General features: G+C 38.8%; 1 protein-coding gene across 1 annotated transcript in view; it reads left to right on the top strand.

Annotated features, from left to right (window-relative positions):
- Nucleotides 1-8,039, top strand: part of LOC309523256 (centromere protein I-like) — a gene marked incomplete at its 3' end in the record, with an annotated part of 77,658 nt that extends 69,619 nt beyond the window's left edge. The window contains exons 4-7 of the mRNA XM_082207042.1: nt 6,385-6,502; nt 6,907-6,998; nt 7,761-7,878; nt 7,975-8,039. Of these exons, the coding sequence (XP_082063168.1) occupies nt 6,385-6,502; nt 6,907-6,998; nt 7,761-7,878; nt 7,975-8,039 (393 nt within the window). The remainder of the gene's footprint in view (nt 1-6,384; nt 6,503-6,906; nt 6,999-7,760; nt 7,879-7,974) is intronic.
- Nucleotides 8,040-16,119: the final 8,080 nt, after the last annotated feature.

Below are 16,119 nucleotides of genomic sequence, written 5' to 3'. Positions count from 1 at the left end.
ACTACAAAGACTTGGTTGATTTACTGAAAAATAATAGAATACTCTTCAGGTGGGAATTTCCTCAAGGCCTATCCTTTAAGTATAAGGAAAGGAAAATAAAAATTAAATCTGTGAGTGACAAGGATCTATTTCTATGAGACAACGAAGAAGATCTTCTGAAAGAAGTGGCTGGAGTGGAACCTGGATTATCAGCAGAAGCAATACCTGACATTGCTAATTTGTCATTTGGACTGAAATTACCGATTGCGGACGAACAGTTACTCGGAGCGGTAGGAGGAGTAAGTAAATAACTGTAAGATGGCTCTGCAACTTCTAAGCTGGAACTGCAATGGTTTGAACCTTCCTCGAAAGAGGAGAAATGTGTTTCATATATTGAAAAAAGAACAATTGGACTTGATTTGTTTACAAGAAACACATGTGACGAGGTTGCATAGGAAATTACTTATTAATAAAAGATTGGGACAAGAATTTATTTCTTCTGACAAAGTTAAGAAAAGAGGAGTTGTGATTTATGCAAAGGAAAAATTGTTACCGAAAATGATGTTTAAAGATGAACAAGGAAGATTTTTGGCAATTGAAATTCAAGCTCAAGGGGAAAAAATTCTGATCGTGGGAATCTATGCACCAAATGAGGGGAAATCTGAATTTTTAAAGAAGTTGCACGAGACCTTACTGGATTATTTGGACTATAACTTAATTTTGATGGGGGACATGAATGGAGTAGTATCTACAAATATGGACAAAGCACAAAGACAGGTAGTCTCCAAAGATGGGAGACTACCAAAGACTTTCTTTGAAATGACCGAAAACATGGACTTGATTGACATCTGGAGAACAAAGAACCCCCTTGAGAGAGAGGGAACTTTCTTTTCTGAAGCTATGATGACATGGACTAGAATTGACCGAATATGGGTTACTAGTGGGATGGCTCCAAAGATAAAGAAAGTGGAAATCTGCCCAAAAACCTACTCCGACCACAATGCTGTAAAGATGGAGATGAAGTTAACAACAGCTGGCTCCTTTAGATGGAGGATGAATGACACTCTATTCAGAGATGAAGAGGTTTACAAAAAGGCCCAAAAAACTTTGAGAGACTATTTTGAAATAAATTTAAAAACAGATGTTGAAAAAAGAGTAGTCTGGGACGCAAGTAAGGCTGTTATGCGAGGATTCTTGATACAACAAAATACAATAAAGAAGAGAAGCCAAAATGAGAAAAAGGACAAGATCTTGGAAAAGATAAAAGAAGGAGAAAAGAAATTAAGATCTAAACCAAAGTCCCAAGAGATCTTGAGAGAAATTAAGTTATACCAGACGCAATACATGGAATTGATGAATCAAGAAATAGAATGGAAGATTAAACAATTAAGACAAAGGACATTTGAATCAGCAGATAAATGTGGCAAACTTCTGGCTTGGCAATTGAAGAAAAGACAGAAATTAAATACGGTCACAAACCTAGAGGTTGAAGGAAAGAACATTTATAAGCCAAATGAGATTAGAAACTGTTTCCAGAGCTATTTCAAAAAAATATATTCACAAGGGCCGCAGAATGAAAGGGACATAGATGAGTTTCTTAAGAAATATGGATTACAAAAAATCTCTGATCAAAGTAAAATAGATTTGAATCAGAAAATAACTGAACAGGAGATAGAAGGTGCCATTCAAAATATGCAACTGGGCAAATCTCCAGGACCAGATGGGTTGACTTCCAGATACTACAAAGCTTTGAAGGAGTGGCTGTTACAACCTTTGAAGGAAGTCTGTAATGAAATTTTAGAGGGGAAAAAGGCACCAGAATCGTGGAAAGAAGCTTATATTACACTCATACCGAAAACAGAGACTGAAAAGACTCAGCTTAAGAACTACCGCCCTATATCATTACTTAATGTGGATTACAAAATTTTTGCAGACATTTTGGCAAAAAGATTGAAAAAAGTATTGGTGGAAGAGATTCATAAGGACCAAGCAGGCTTTCTCCCAAGAAGACACTTGTCAGACAATGTGAGGAATATAATAAACATTCTGGAATTATTAGAGGTGAACATAAACACTAAAGCAGTACTGATATCTGTGGACGCAGAGAAAGCCTTTGACAATATCTCTTGGAGTTTTATGAAGAAGAATCTACATGGGATGGGGGTAGGGCAAGGATTTGAGAATGGTATGGGTGCAATATATTCAGAACAAAAGGCTAAACTAATTGTAAATAATGTGATAACGGAAGAATTTAAAATAGAAAAAGGGACACGACAGGGGTGCCCAATTTCCCCATTACTCTTTATATCAGTCCTGGAGGTTTTGCTAAACATGATTAGAAGGGACCAGCTGGTTAAAGGGGTTCAGGTCGGAGCCAAACAGTATAAATTAAGGGCCTTCGCAGATGACTTGGTACTTACTTTACAAGAGCCAGACACTAGTACGAAAAGGGTTTTAGAACTAATTCAAGAATTTGGTCAAGTGGCAGGATTCAAGTTGAATAAACAAAAAACTAAGCTATTGGAGAAAAACTTAACAGCTATTGAAAGGGAGAGGTTCCAGAATGAAACAGGGTTGACCGTGGTTAAGAAGGTGAAATACTTGGGGATTAATATGACATCCAAGAATGTGAATTTATTTAAAGACAATTATGAGAAATGCTGGACAGAAGTTAAAAAGGATCTAGAAATATGGTCGAATTTGAAGCTTTCCTTGTTAGGCCGAATTGCTGTTATTAAGATGAATGTATTGCCTAGAATGTTATTTTTATTTCAAGCATTGCAAATTGTTGACAAGATGGATTGTTTCAAGAGGTGGCAGAAAGACATTTCGAAATTTGTCTGGCAGGGCAAAAAACCCAGAATAAAATTTAAAATATTAACGGATGCAAAGGAAAGAGGGGGATTTGCCCTGCCGGACTTTAAACTTTACTATGAATCAGCAGCTTTTTGCTGGATGAAAGATTGGCTGCTCCTTGAGAACACAGACATTTTGGATTTGGAAGGTTTTAACAATGTATTTGGATGGCATGCATATTTATGGTATGACAAGGCCAAAGCTCACAAAGCTTTTAAAAATCATATTGTCAGGAAAGCATTACATAATGTCTGGATTAGATATAAAGATTTGTTGGAAAATAAAACCCCAAGGTGGTTGTCGCCGATGGAGGCGAAAGCTGTGAAAAAGCTCAATATGGAGGCCAAATGGCCAAAATATTGGGAAATTTTGGAACAAGAGGGAGATAAACTGAAATTACAGAGTTATGAGAAACTGAAACCCATAGTACGAGATTGGCTCCATTATTATCAAATAATGGAGATTTACAAACAAGACAGGAAAATTGGCTTCCAGGTGGAAAAATCAAAATTAGAGACTGAACTGTTAGAACCCAATACTAAGAATTTGTCAAGAATGTATAATCTGCTGCTGAAATGGAATACACAAGATGAAATAGTTAAATCAGTTATGATTAAGTGGGCACAAGATATTGGTCATAACATTATGTTTGCTGACTGGGAACAGTTGTGGACCACCGGTATAAAATTTACGGCATGTAATGCTTTAAGAGAGAATATTATGAAAATGATTTACAGGTGGTGCATGACCCCAGTCAAGCTTGCAAAGATCTACCATTTGCCCGATAACAAATGTTGGAAATGTAAAGAAACTGAAGGTACTTTCTTTCACCTTTGGTGGACGTGCCCGAAGATTAAGGCCTTCTGGGAAATGATATATAATGAAATGAAAAAGGTACTTAAATGTACTTTTCCTAAGAAACCAGAGGCCTTTCTCTTGGGCATTGTCGGCCAATTGGTGTCAAAGAGGGACAGAACGTTCTTTATGTATGCTACAACGGCAGCAAGAATACTTATAGCAAAGTATTGGAAGACACAAGATCTACCCACCTTGGAAGAGTGGCAGATGAAGGTGATTGACTACATGGGACTGGCTGAAATGACGGACAGAATCCGAGACCAGGGGAAAGAAATGGCGGAAGAAGATTGGAAGAAATTTAAAATTTATCTTAAAAAGTATTGCAAAATTAATGAATGTTAAAATGTTGTGGTTACATAAAGTAAGGGATTACAGCTATAAAAGATTAAGTAAAAGAAAAGAAAAGGGAAAAATTGGATAAAATTAAGGGGAAGGATTTGCTGAAATAATTTTGGGAATTGGAACGCAGAAAGGGGAGGTATGGGGAAGTCGTTGACGTAAGTTTAAGAAAAAAGGAGTTGAAATTATACGTGTTTGTTTGTTATTGTATGTATATTTTTGTACTGTGCATTGTATGTGTTTTTAAAAATTTGTGAAAACTTAATAAATATTTATTTAAAATATATATATATTATCAGAAGACCAAAATTCTTGCTTTTGGGAAAAAAACCAAAGCTCAGAAACTGGAAACTTCAAGGCCAAAATTTAGAACGTCTTGAACCATAAATATTTAGGAATGGCGGTCCAGGCATTAGGATCCAACAAAATTCATATGAACTCAAATGGGTGTGCTGGAGAAATATCTGCAAATGCTATCCTTAAATTTTTTAGAACTCAAGGGGTTTTTTATGTCCCTGCAGTACTAAAATTATATAAAGCCAAAACGCTGCCACAGCTTCTTTACAGATCGTTTCTGGGCCTGCCTCCCTCCTCGTTCATTCCTCTTGAAAGAGTGCAATCCAAACTCCTTGGAGCCCTTCTACAAGTTCCTAGATGTGTTTCAAATGCATGGGTCAGACTAGAAACAGGGATGATGAAAGTCGAAGCTTATATTAGTCTAACATCAATATATAAGTGACTAACTCTGAAACTGCTCCCCTGAGGAATAGCCCCATTGGTTCTGAGCAACCAGTTTCAGTCTGGCTGGCAGACAGCAGTCTTAAACACTCTTCAGAAACTGGGCCTTGCTCACCAAACCCTCATAACTATGGGTCTGGGCCAAGCTAGATCCGTGGTTAGGCAAAGAGTCATGGACACAGAGAGACAACAGGACTGTACAAGGGTCCCCGATTATAAAATAATAGAAAACGGGAGATACATAGCCACTCCAGCAACATATCTCTATTTCTTCGCATCCAGAAATGCAAGAAGGGCTTTCACTCTTGCTAGAAGCTCGGCCTTGCCCTCACTGGTTCTGGAAGGCTCCTATAGAAGAGTCCCGTAGCACAGAGACTTCGCTCCTGCCTGTGATGGGTCTGGAAGCCTTTCGCAAGAAATACCTCTGCTCACTCAGAGATATATTTACATTCTTTATTTACATAGTATAAACAGATTACAGAACATAGCTTCATGCATCCGAGTCCTCGGCAGCAGATCCAGGAAGTGGGTGCTTTCAGCTCCTCTTCCAGCAGAGGAGCCTGGGAAGTCCCAGGCACCGCCTCTGTTCCCTACACTTTAACTCCCTCTTGTCCTGTGCTGAAAGAATGGGCACAGCCTCTCCCTCTGTGCCTGAACTGGTAGAGTGGTGTTGCTGCTCTCCAGCATCAGGAAACATTCTCGCCGCTTGAGTCCCCCCCCCCTTGCTTTTCCTCCTCTGTTTCTCCTGTGTCTTCTGCGGGCTCCTGTTTCTCCCCCTCCCTCAGCTCTGGGGCATTCCCTGGCAGCCCCGTGACACTGCCCATTAGGGGAAATAGGAAGCCCCGAACATATATTTTTTAGATGTCCTTTTTATGCTGGGATTCGTAGAGACACCATTGACCCTTTGCTGAAGAGGCTTGCCGATCTTTCAGACAAGTCTAAACGTAATTCTCTCCTCTTAGGCAAAGATCACAAGACGACCTGACTGGTAGCCAGATTCTGTGCCCAGATTTGTAGGCAAAGATCATCCTCTAGAATAAAATAGCTTACTAGGGAAAAGCTGAAGTCACCCTTTGGGGCGCCTCAATGTCATTTTTTATGGTAGCCCAAATCTCAGTTGTACAGGTGTATGTATATATCTCAATTTTAACTCATGAGCTATTGCTGCAATCTGCTCTAATTGTATATTTTAACTTTATGAATGCTGTTTTTATTGTGTTATGTGAGCTGGTCTTTGACCATAATAAATTACATTGGTACCTCGGGTTACATATGCTTCAGGTTACAGACTTCTCTAACCCAGAAATATTACCTCGGGTTAAGAACTTTGCTTCAGGATGAGAACAGAAATTGTGGCACTGTGGCGCAGCGGCAGCAGGAGGCCCCATTAGCTAAAGTGGTGCTTCAGGTTAAGAACAGTTTCAGGTTAAGAACAGACCTCCCGAAAAAATTAAGTACTTAACCCGAGGTACCACTGTATCTATCTTATCTATCTAGTCCTGGTTTACGTTAACAGAATCCGCTAACATGGGATTTGCTTTCATGGTGGCGGAGCACCGGAAGTCTGAGTTTTTGTGTTCCCTTCTGAACAATTTCTTCTGGCTTCTCTTCCAGCCATCAGCTCAAATAGGCTTGGCGATAGGCAATCCTCTGTTGCTCCACTACTTCAGTCTCAAAGATAAATCAGTCTTTAGGAGGATGCATTACTGGATGGATCATACATTAAAAGAAGGTAGGGAGACTAATTTGATTCCCACATAGGAGAAACTGATGCCTTAGATCTAGGCTACAGCCTGGTTCTCTCGGAGATAATCTTGTGTCTGAGATGTGAGAGCTCACATGATTGATTGTTCTGCTGCATTATAGATCTTGGAGAGCTGAGTTTTAACCTAATATGCTTGTTTTGTATCTGCAGAACATTTTTCTTGTACAGAGAAGCATTTCATCTTATGAGTCCGTCCCCCCTCCAAATATCTGACTTGGTACTGCAGAGACACAGGTCACCATCTCAGTGTACCTTAACTGTGCCAAGGAAAAATGGGTGGCAGACTATATACAAAGGTGAAAAATTGGGGATGTCAGAGAATAAGAACTTGGAGGATAAGCAATGTTTTACCCCTTTGTCTCATGATTCAGGATGCCCTTGGTATAAGATGATGAACCAGGAAGATGAATTGAACTTCAAGGTCTTCTTAGAGGAAGTCTTCAAAGCAGAGTGTTTCTTGCAGGTTAGTTCAGATGTGATTCTCATCCCATCATTCCTTGGACATTGTCTTTTGTCCACCACCATTCTATGCCTTGACTAAAACATCAATATTCTATTAGTAGGATGTTAAATAATGGTATGTCAGAAATGAAAATAATGTAGCTTTTTTAAAAAAAGCACAGGAGGGAGAGAAGCTGGGAGGTGGGAGGAGACAAAGGGACTGTACTGTTCTATTGTAGTAATGTGAAAACCCTAATAAACCATGAGTAAAAAACTATTCTATTGAAAGTCATGTTGCTATCCAAATTAATTGCACATCTGTGGGCTTCCTTATCAAAGGACAGTGGTGGCCAAATTGCAGCTCTCCTTGTTTTTTTCCTAAGAGCTGCATGATGAAGGAAACAGAGAGGGCATCCAGGGGCAGGTGGTGAGTGACACAGCCTAAATCTGTGCAGTCAAGAAATAGGGTTCCTGAAGAAGGCAAACTGGGAAGCAGAAAAGAGTGGCATGAACAAAAGTAAGTTGGGATCTGCTTTTTAGGAGGAGCAGTAGAGGCTCTTGGGCCAAAGAAGATCACTTGAATTTTTAGAAACTTTTGCTATCCCTAGCAAAGTACTTTTAAGATGGCAGCTCAACTAATCTGCTTCACTAGCTTATCCCTTGAATTCTTAGAAGTTATCTGTCTTGGCCTTCTTAAGTATTTTCTGCTATGGAAGAGCACTGTCAGGCTGGGTGCATGAAAAGTGCTGGCTTTCAAGAAACTTTAGTCAGTTGTGCCTTTCAGAGGGGTTTCTTGGCCTGCGAAGAATTCTTATGGAAGAGTCTGCGCTTCTGGGATGGCTGCTGCTGTCAGTCACAGGTCCTGCAGCTGGTGAGATGTATCTCTCCCAGCAGCTTCTCAGGTGTGTGATGCAGCCTAACCAATCTTACCCTGCTTTGTGGTCCAGACAGGCCTGCTTCAAAGTCTCTGTTCCTTTTTTTTGTTTCTTTCCTTTCAGAAATGAAGACTTATCTCTACCAGCCATTGTTGAAGCTTTTTTCCCATATCATCTCTTTGTTTTAAGGTAACGGAGGGAAAGTGGCCAGTGAATGCCTGTTTTGGCATGTAAGAATTACCAAATTTGATCCCTGACATACAACTAGGAAATATGTTTGTCTGAGATGCCCAAGAGTAGGGTTCAACATCCACTGACAGTTATGAACAAAATACCAGGTGCATTGCAGTTGATAAAAGACAAGTCTTTGAATATGTTTGGGATTGCTATCCTTGTTAAAGGAAGGAGACAAAATACTTGTCAGACTCAGATGAATTTCTTGTTGTATGTAAACTAGTTGAATGAGGCTTAATTGGACGTACAGAATCTCTGCTTTGTGCTATGCGCAAACGAGGAATCCTAGCTTGCAACAATCAATGGTGGTTACCAAGCAAGCTCACTTCAGACAATGGGCTATGAAGCTGGTTTGTATAGCTACAAATTGTTTGCCATAAGCCATGATTCTTATTTCACATATAACACTAGTGCATTATAACAGCAGAGGCACTTTTATAACAATAATGCACATAACATTGAGCATTATGTGTGAACTAGCCCTTTGGAATTACAAATACAGCACCATAACAAGAAGAATGGTTGTTGCTTTTCTTCCTTCAGTTGGAAGTATGCAAGTTTCCTACAATTTTTCTCTGGTTTTATCTCCTGTCTCTCTTGGGGCTAACATCACAACTGCAGGGTACTGAAGTACCGTAGGATAATTCTTAAACTTGTGTGTATGGATAACCTGGGCTTTAAAAACCTTTTCAAGCATTTTACTGCAATACTGCTGGTATGGACCTCCCCCAAATCTGAAATACAATGGAAGGTAGGATAATTGCGGTACAAGTCACATGGCAAGGTGAAAAATTGATAATAGTCGGAGTGTATGCACCAAATGGAAGTAAAACTGGATTTTATAAAGATTTAGAAGAAAAATTATTTGAATTTGTGGATCAGAAAATCATAATAATGGGTGATATGAATGGAGTGGTTTCGGTGGAAATGGATAGCTTGAGATCAAGAGGAAAATCGAAAGAAGAGAAACTACCTAAGACTTTTTTTTCAATGATTGAGAACTGTAATTTGATAGATGTTTGGAGATTAAGACACCCATTAGAAAACCAATTTACTTATTTCTCAGGACCAAATCAATCAATGTCGAGAACAGACTATATTTGGATATCCAGCGAGTTAACACCAAGAGTGACAAAAATAGAAATACAACCAAAAATACTTTCGGAGCATAATGCAATAAAATGTGAAATAAAAGAAATGGAGGAAAAAACTTTTCAATGGAGACTAAATGAGAACTTATTGGATGATCAAAAAATAAACGAGAAAGCGCAGAAGACTCTGATGGACTATTTTGTGAATAACAGTAATAAAGGAACAAAAACGAGTGTGGTAAGGGATGCTAGCAAAGCAGTAATGCGAGGCTTCTTTATACAGCAGAACAGTATTAGAAATAAATTCAGAGAAAAAGGCAAGAAAGAAATACTAAAACAAATAATGGAAAATGAGAATAAATTAGTTAAAAACCCAAATAATGTGAAAATAAAACAGAATATTAAAATCTTGCAAAGTCAATTTGCAATTATAATAAACTGAGAAGTAGAATGGAATATTAAAAGAATGAGACAAAAGAACTTTGAATACGCTAACAAATCTGGAAAGTGGCTGGCATGGCAGATCAAAAAGAGAAAGGAACAGTGTCAGGGAACTGTTGGCTGAGAAGGGGGGGAAGCTTGGAATGTACAGGGAGCAGCCTTCGTTAATGAGCAGCTGCACTTCGTCAGAGAGGGAAGAGGAGGAGGGGCTGTCTGGAAACAATGAATCAGGGAGAAAGGAACAGCTTCCGGCACTTCGCTCTTTACGTAAGGGGGGAAGGAAAAGGGCGGGCTTCACGAAGTTTCTATGCTGGAAAATCAAGAGGGAGGAGCCACTTTCAGCAACTGACACTGACTGAGAAAGACATGCTTTTAAGAGCTCCGGATTGTACATAGTTTTCAGAACTTAATAAATCTTGTAAAGCTGGCTGGAGTCCCGGGCTGTTATCTCTGCTAGCATCCACCAATCATCCTGACAAACAGAATACAATTAATAAGATTGTAGTGGAAGAAAAGGAAGTAGATAACCCAAAAAAAATTAGAAAAAGATTCGTAAATTTCTATAGACATTTATATAAAAGAGCTGGAGAGAATGACGTAAAGAAAATAGAAGATTTCTTGCGACAGAAGGGGGTGCAAAAAATTCCGACAGAAAAGAAAGACAGACTGAATGACCTAACTGAAACAGAAGAAATTAAAGCTGCTATAAAAGAACTAAAAAGTGGAAAGGCACCGGGACTGGGTGGATTCACAGCAAAATATTATAAAGAAATGAAATACGCCCTACTTGTACCGTTGAAATAAGTGATGAACAATATATTAAGAAAAGGAGAATTACCAGAAACATGGAAAGAAGCATATATTACATTAATATCAAAACAAGATTCGGATTTAACACAAGTAAAGAACTATAGGCCGATTTCGCTGTTAAATAATGATTACAAACTATTTGCAAGCATACTGGCAAATAGACTGAAAAAGATATTGAATGAGATAATTCATACGGACCAAGAAGGCTTTTTACCTGGCAGACAGATGAAAGACAACATAAGAAATATAGTTAATATAATTGAATATCTGAGTGCTAGAAATGAAAAGCAAGCGGTGTTAATTTTTGTGGATGCGGAAAAGGCCTTTGATAATGTTAAGGGTTTCAGAACTTGCAGGGTTAAAGAGTTCTGAGTGACGTTCTGAATGACGTCTCACATTCTTGAGGCGTGGTTACAGACACATTCGGGAGTGGTTTTACTCTGAGTGTTTCAGTCTGTGTTTGCTCGGACGCAAGGCGAGAGACAAGATGTGTGCTCTCTCACCAGGAGATTTATGAGCTGTTTTACTGCACGAATAAAGACTTGGAGATAAGCAAGGCAGGCTGCGTCAAGTCTGAATTATTACCCACACACTGCAATCGCTTCTTGCCGCTGCGATCGCTCTGCTAACCGGCCAAAGAGGAGGAAGGACGTTTGGATCGGCACGGACAGTTAGCAAGCTACGCAAGGGAAGCGTGCCAGGCTCCATTTTGACTCTCTTGGCCCTCTTGGCCGGCATAGATAATATATCTTGGGAGTTCATGTTAAAAAATTTGGAATTAATGGACACTGGACAATTCTTCTTAAAAGGATTAAAAGCTATATATTCGGAACAGAGAGCAAAACTGATTGTAAATAATATTTTGGGGAAGGATTTCTGCTATCAAAATGAATGTGCTACCAAAGATGTTATTTTTGTTTCAGTCAATTCCAATAATCAAGGGGGCAACAATTTTTAAAGAGTGGCAAAAAGCAATTTCAAGATATATCTGGCAGGGAAAGAAGCCGAGAATACAATATAAGTTGTTAACAGATGCAAAAGAAAGAGGGGGCTTCGCCCTGCCAGACTTGAAGTTGTATTATGAAGCGGCTTGCCTCTGTTGGTTAAAGGAATGGATGTTATTAGAAAATACAGAATTGTTAGATCTGGAAGGTTATGATAATAGATTTGGTTGGCACGCATATTTATGGTATAACAAAACAAGTCCATAAAGGATTTGGAAACCATATATTTCGAAGATCTCTAATAGAAATATGGGATAGGTATCAAAACCTACTGGAATGTAAAATGCCGCACTGGTTATCTCCATTAGAAGCAATGAGTGTGAAAAGGATCAATATGGGTGGGAATTGGATAACTTATGGGGAATTAATACAAAAAGAAGGGAGTAAGTGGAAGATGAAGCCATATGAAGAAGTTAAAGAATATGTGAATGATTGGCTCCACTACCGCCAGGTCAATGAAATGTTTAAACAGGATTTTAAAGAAAAGGGATTTGATGATAATAAATCAAAGTTTGAAGTAGAGATATTAAGTAATAAATATAAAATTTTGTCCAAAATGTATAAATTGCTGCTTGAATGTCATTTGAAGGATGAGGAGGTAAGGTCGGTAATGATTCATTGGGCCAAAGATATTGGGTATAATATACAGTTGAATGATTGGGAAAAACTATGGAATGAAGGTTTAAAATTTACTGCATGCAATGCCTTAAAGGAAAATGTGATGAAAATGATGTATAGATGGTATATTACACCCGTTAAATTAGCTAAAATGTATAAAGTTAGCAATAAATGTTGGAAATGCAAAGAAAAAGAAGGAACATTTTATCATATGTGGTGGGAATGTAAAAAGGTGAAAAACTTCTGGGAGATGATATATAATGAGATGAAAAAAATGTTAAAATATACATTTATTAAGAAACCAGAAGCATTTTTACTTGGCATTGTAGGAGATGATATAAACAGAAAGGATTGTAAGTTGTTTTTATATGCAATGACGGCAGCAAGGATATTATTGGCACAAAATTGGAAGCAAGAAGAATTACCGACAAAAGAAGAATGGAGGATGAAATTGATGGACTATGCAGAATTGGATAAACTAACCAGAAGAATTCGAAACCTGCGGGACCAGAGATTCACAGAAGACTGGTGTAAATTTACGGACTATTTGAAAAGTAATTGTGATGACCAGATTATGTTTGTAGGTTTGAAAGAAGTTTTGTGAGGTAAATTATTTGAATTATTGCAAAAATGGTTAAAGAGGTGGATTGTGAGTTAAGATAATTAAAGGCAATAGGAATTTAAGAAATGCAGAAGAAATGATAGAAATGGTGGATCATCAGAAGTGCTGATGGAAGTCCAAAAAGATTGTATAAGATGTGAAGCTCTGTGGACGCTTCATAATAAAGACTCATGTCTGGCAGGGCAAATCCACCTCTTTCTTTTTTATCTATCGAAATTTTCATTTTAATCCTCGGCTTCTTTCCCTGACAGACAAATCTCATCAGTGTTTTTTGCCATTCTTTACACTGTTCTGTCCCCTTAATTACTGGAATTGTTTGGAATAGGAATAGCATTCTGGGTAAAATATTCATCTTAATTGCCACTATTCTTCCTAAAAAAGAGAGTTTTAGCCTATTCCAAATTTCTAGATCCTTCTTGATCTCTCTCCATGTAGTTTCATAATTATCTTTATACAGATTTATGTTTTTCGTTGTCAGCCAAATTCCAAGATATTTTACTTTCTTCACCACCTTAATTCCTGTCCTATGTTGCAGTTCCTCTGTCTCTTCCTTATTCGTATTTTTTACAAGTATTTTGGTCTTATTTTTGTTGAGTTTAAATCCTGCAACTTTTCCAAATTCCTCTATTCTCTCCAAGGCTTCTTGTACACCGTTCTTTGGGTCTTCTACTGTTAAAACTAGATCATCAGCAAACGCCTTTATTTTAAATTCTTTAACTCCTACCTTAATACCTCTTATTTCTGATGCTTCTCTTAAGTTCTTATTTAACACTTCCAAAACTGTGATAAACAGCAAAGGTGACAGGGGATACCCCTGTCTAGTGCCCTTAGAAATTTCAGAAGTATCAGATTATGAGTTTAGCGTTTTGCTCTGTATATATAGCCTCAATGCCTTTCAAGAACCTTTTACCTATTCCCATTGTTTTTAAATTTTCTTTCATAAACCACCACGAAACATTATCAAATGCTTTCTCTGCAACAATAAATACCATGGCTGCCTGTTTGTCATTTCTAGTCTCCAAATACTCAATTATGTCCACAATATTTTTAACATTATCCTTCATCTGTCTTCCTGGTAAAAAACCACCTTGGTCTTTATGAATTACAACATTCAAAAGCCTTTTTAGTCTATCAGCCAAAACATCAGCAAATAATTTATAGTCATTATTCAGTAAAGAAATAGGCCTATAATTTTTAACGTTCAAGCCATCTGTATCTTTCTTTGGAATTAAGGTAATGTATGCCTCTTTCCAGGTATTTGGGATTTTCCCTTCCTTCAGAATATTATTCATGACTTCGCACAGCGCCGGTAATAATTGTCTGCATAAAGACTTATAATATTTTGCTGAAATACCATTGGGGCCTGGAGCTTTCCCTATCTTCATTCTTTTTATTGCCTTTTCAATTTCTGTAATTGTCTGATTTAATTGTTCCTTCTCTCCTGGTGTAATCTGCTGTAATTGATGAGTTTGTATGTAACTTTCTATTTTCTTGCCATCCTCTTTCTCTTTTTTATACAAATTCTTGTAAAATTTCTGAAAAGTCTTTCTAATTTCTTCGGGGTCTTCAATTATTCTTTCTGCCTCTTTTATTTTACAAATTGTGTTTTGTTTTTGTCTTATCTTTAATTGCCATACCAAAAGTTTCCCTATTTTGTTGGCAGATTAAAAATTCCTTTGTCTCATTATTTTTATTTTATTATTTTATTTTCCATTCTACCTCACTAGCATGGAGAACTGGGTCTGTAGCAATTTAGTATTTTGTTTTATTGACTCATATTTTGGTTAGAGCCAGTGTGGTGTAGTGGTTAAGAGCGGTAGTCACGTAATCTGGGAAACCGGGTTCGTGTCTCCGCTCCTCCACATGCAGCTGCTGGGTGACCTTGGGCCAGTCACACTTCTGTGAAGTCTCTCAGCCCCACTCACCTCACAGAGTGTTTGTTGTGGGGGAGGAAGGGAAAGGAGAATGTTAGCCGCTTTGAGACTCCTGAAGGGGAGTGAAAGGCGGGATATCAAATCCAAACTCTTCTTCTTCTTCTTCTTCTTTTATTGTCAACAGTCTTTCGTTCTCCATAAGGTGTGCCAGAATTTCCTCTTTTTTCTTTTCCCTATTTCTTTTCTGATGGCTATCCTTTTGAATTAAAAATTTGTGTTGATATTACAAATTGTGTTTCAAGGGGAGAAAATAATTATTGTGGGAATCTATGCAGATTCGGATCAGACATGTGTAGAATTCCAGCTTTCTGCATACTCCTGAAAGAGCACTGGATTCTGCCTCGGTTGATGACAGAGCAATGAGGCTTTGTTTCTTGGACCTCCAGCCAATTACAGAATCTCCGTACATTACGACCATTCCGGAGATACACTTCCTGTCTGAAGTGTTGGCCCAATCTGCGTCAGCCCAGCACTGAAGCTGTGCATCTCCCTGAGCTGACAGTGTGAGGCTGTACTCCTTGGTCTCTTGCAGATACCTAAGGACCCATTTTACCCCATTCCAGGCCACCACACTGGGTTTTTCAGCCTCTCTGCTCAGGAGATTTACAGCAAAGGCTATATCGGGTCTGCTCCATTGTGTGAGAGATATAACAGACTCCCCAGAGCAGGTTGAAACACCTCCTGATTCTTGAACTCTGGCTTTGCCTCAGACTGCCTGTCTTTCAGAAAACATGTTTCCATTGGTGTTCTGACACCTTTGCATTCTAACATCTTGAACTTTTGCAGTAATTGCTCTATCTTTGCTCTCTGATTTAGCAAAAAACTGTCATCTTTGTCCCTTTGAATCTGCACACCAAGGTACAAGCTCAAAGGACCCAACTCCTTGAGTTTGAAGGGCTGCTTCAGCTTCCTTGCAAACTCCTGCACCTGTTTCCCTATCCTGGAAATACAATGTCGGCAAAAAAAGATAAGAGACAGTTCCTGCTGCTGGCCCGACCCCTTCAGGTACAGCCAGCTGTCTGCCAGACTCTTCTGGAACCCTAGCTTCCCCAGAGCTTCGTTGAGACATAAATTCCAATTTCTGGCTGATTGCCTCAAGCCATAAATGGAACTGTGCAGTCTCCATACCAGACCTGGTTTGTAGCCCTCAAACCCTCGTGGAGGTAACATGTAGATCTCCTCCTGCAGCGGTGAGTTTAAATATGCAACACCAATGTCAAAATGAGCAACCTCAGAACCTGTTTGCGCTGCTATTGCCAAAAGCAATCGCATGGTCTCATTTCTGGCTGTGAGCGCATACACCTGTGAATAGTGCAGCCCCTGTTGCTGGCTGAAACCTCTTGCCACTAATCTGGCTTTATATTGTGGCTCTCCACCTGCAGTGGGTTTCAACCTATAGACCCAGCGACTGTCGGAACCTGCGCTCGGCCAAGCTGATAAAGCTCATCCTCCTCCAACCGAGTCCTCCGGAATCGCCTTCGATGTGATTGACGACCTGAGCCTCTGATAAGGCT

Source organism: Podarcis vaucheri (assembly GCF_965113315.1).
Source record: "Podarcis vaucheri genome assembly, chromosome: W".
NCBI lineage: Eukaryota > Metazoa > Chordata > Lepidosauria > Squamata > Lacertidae > Podarcis > Podarcis vaucheri.
The sequence above is the reverse complement of the archived record's forward strand: the minus strand, read 5'-3'. Positions and strand labels throughout refer to the sequence as shown.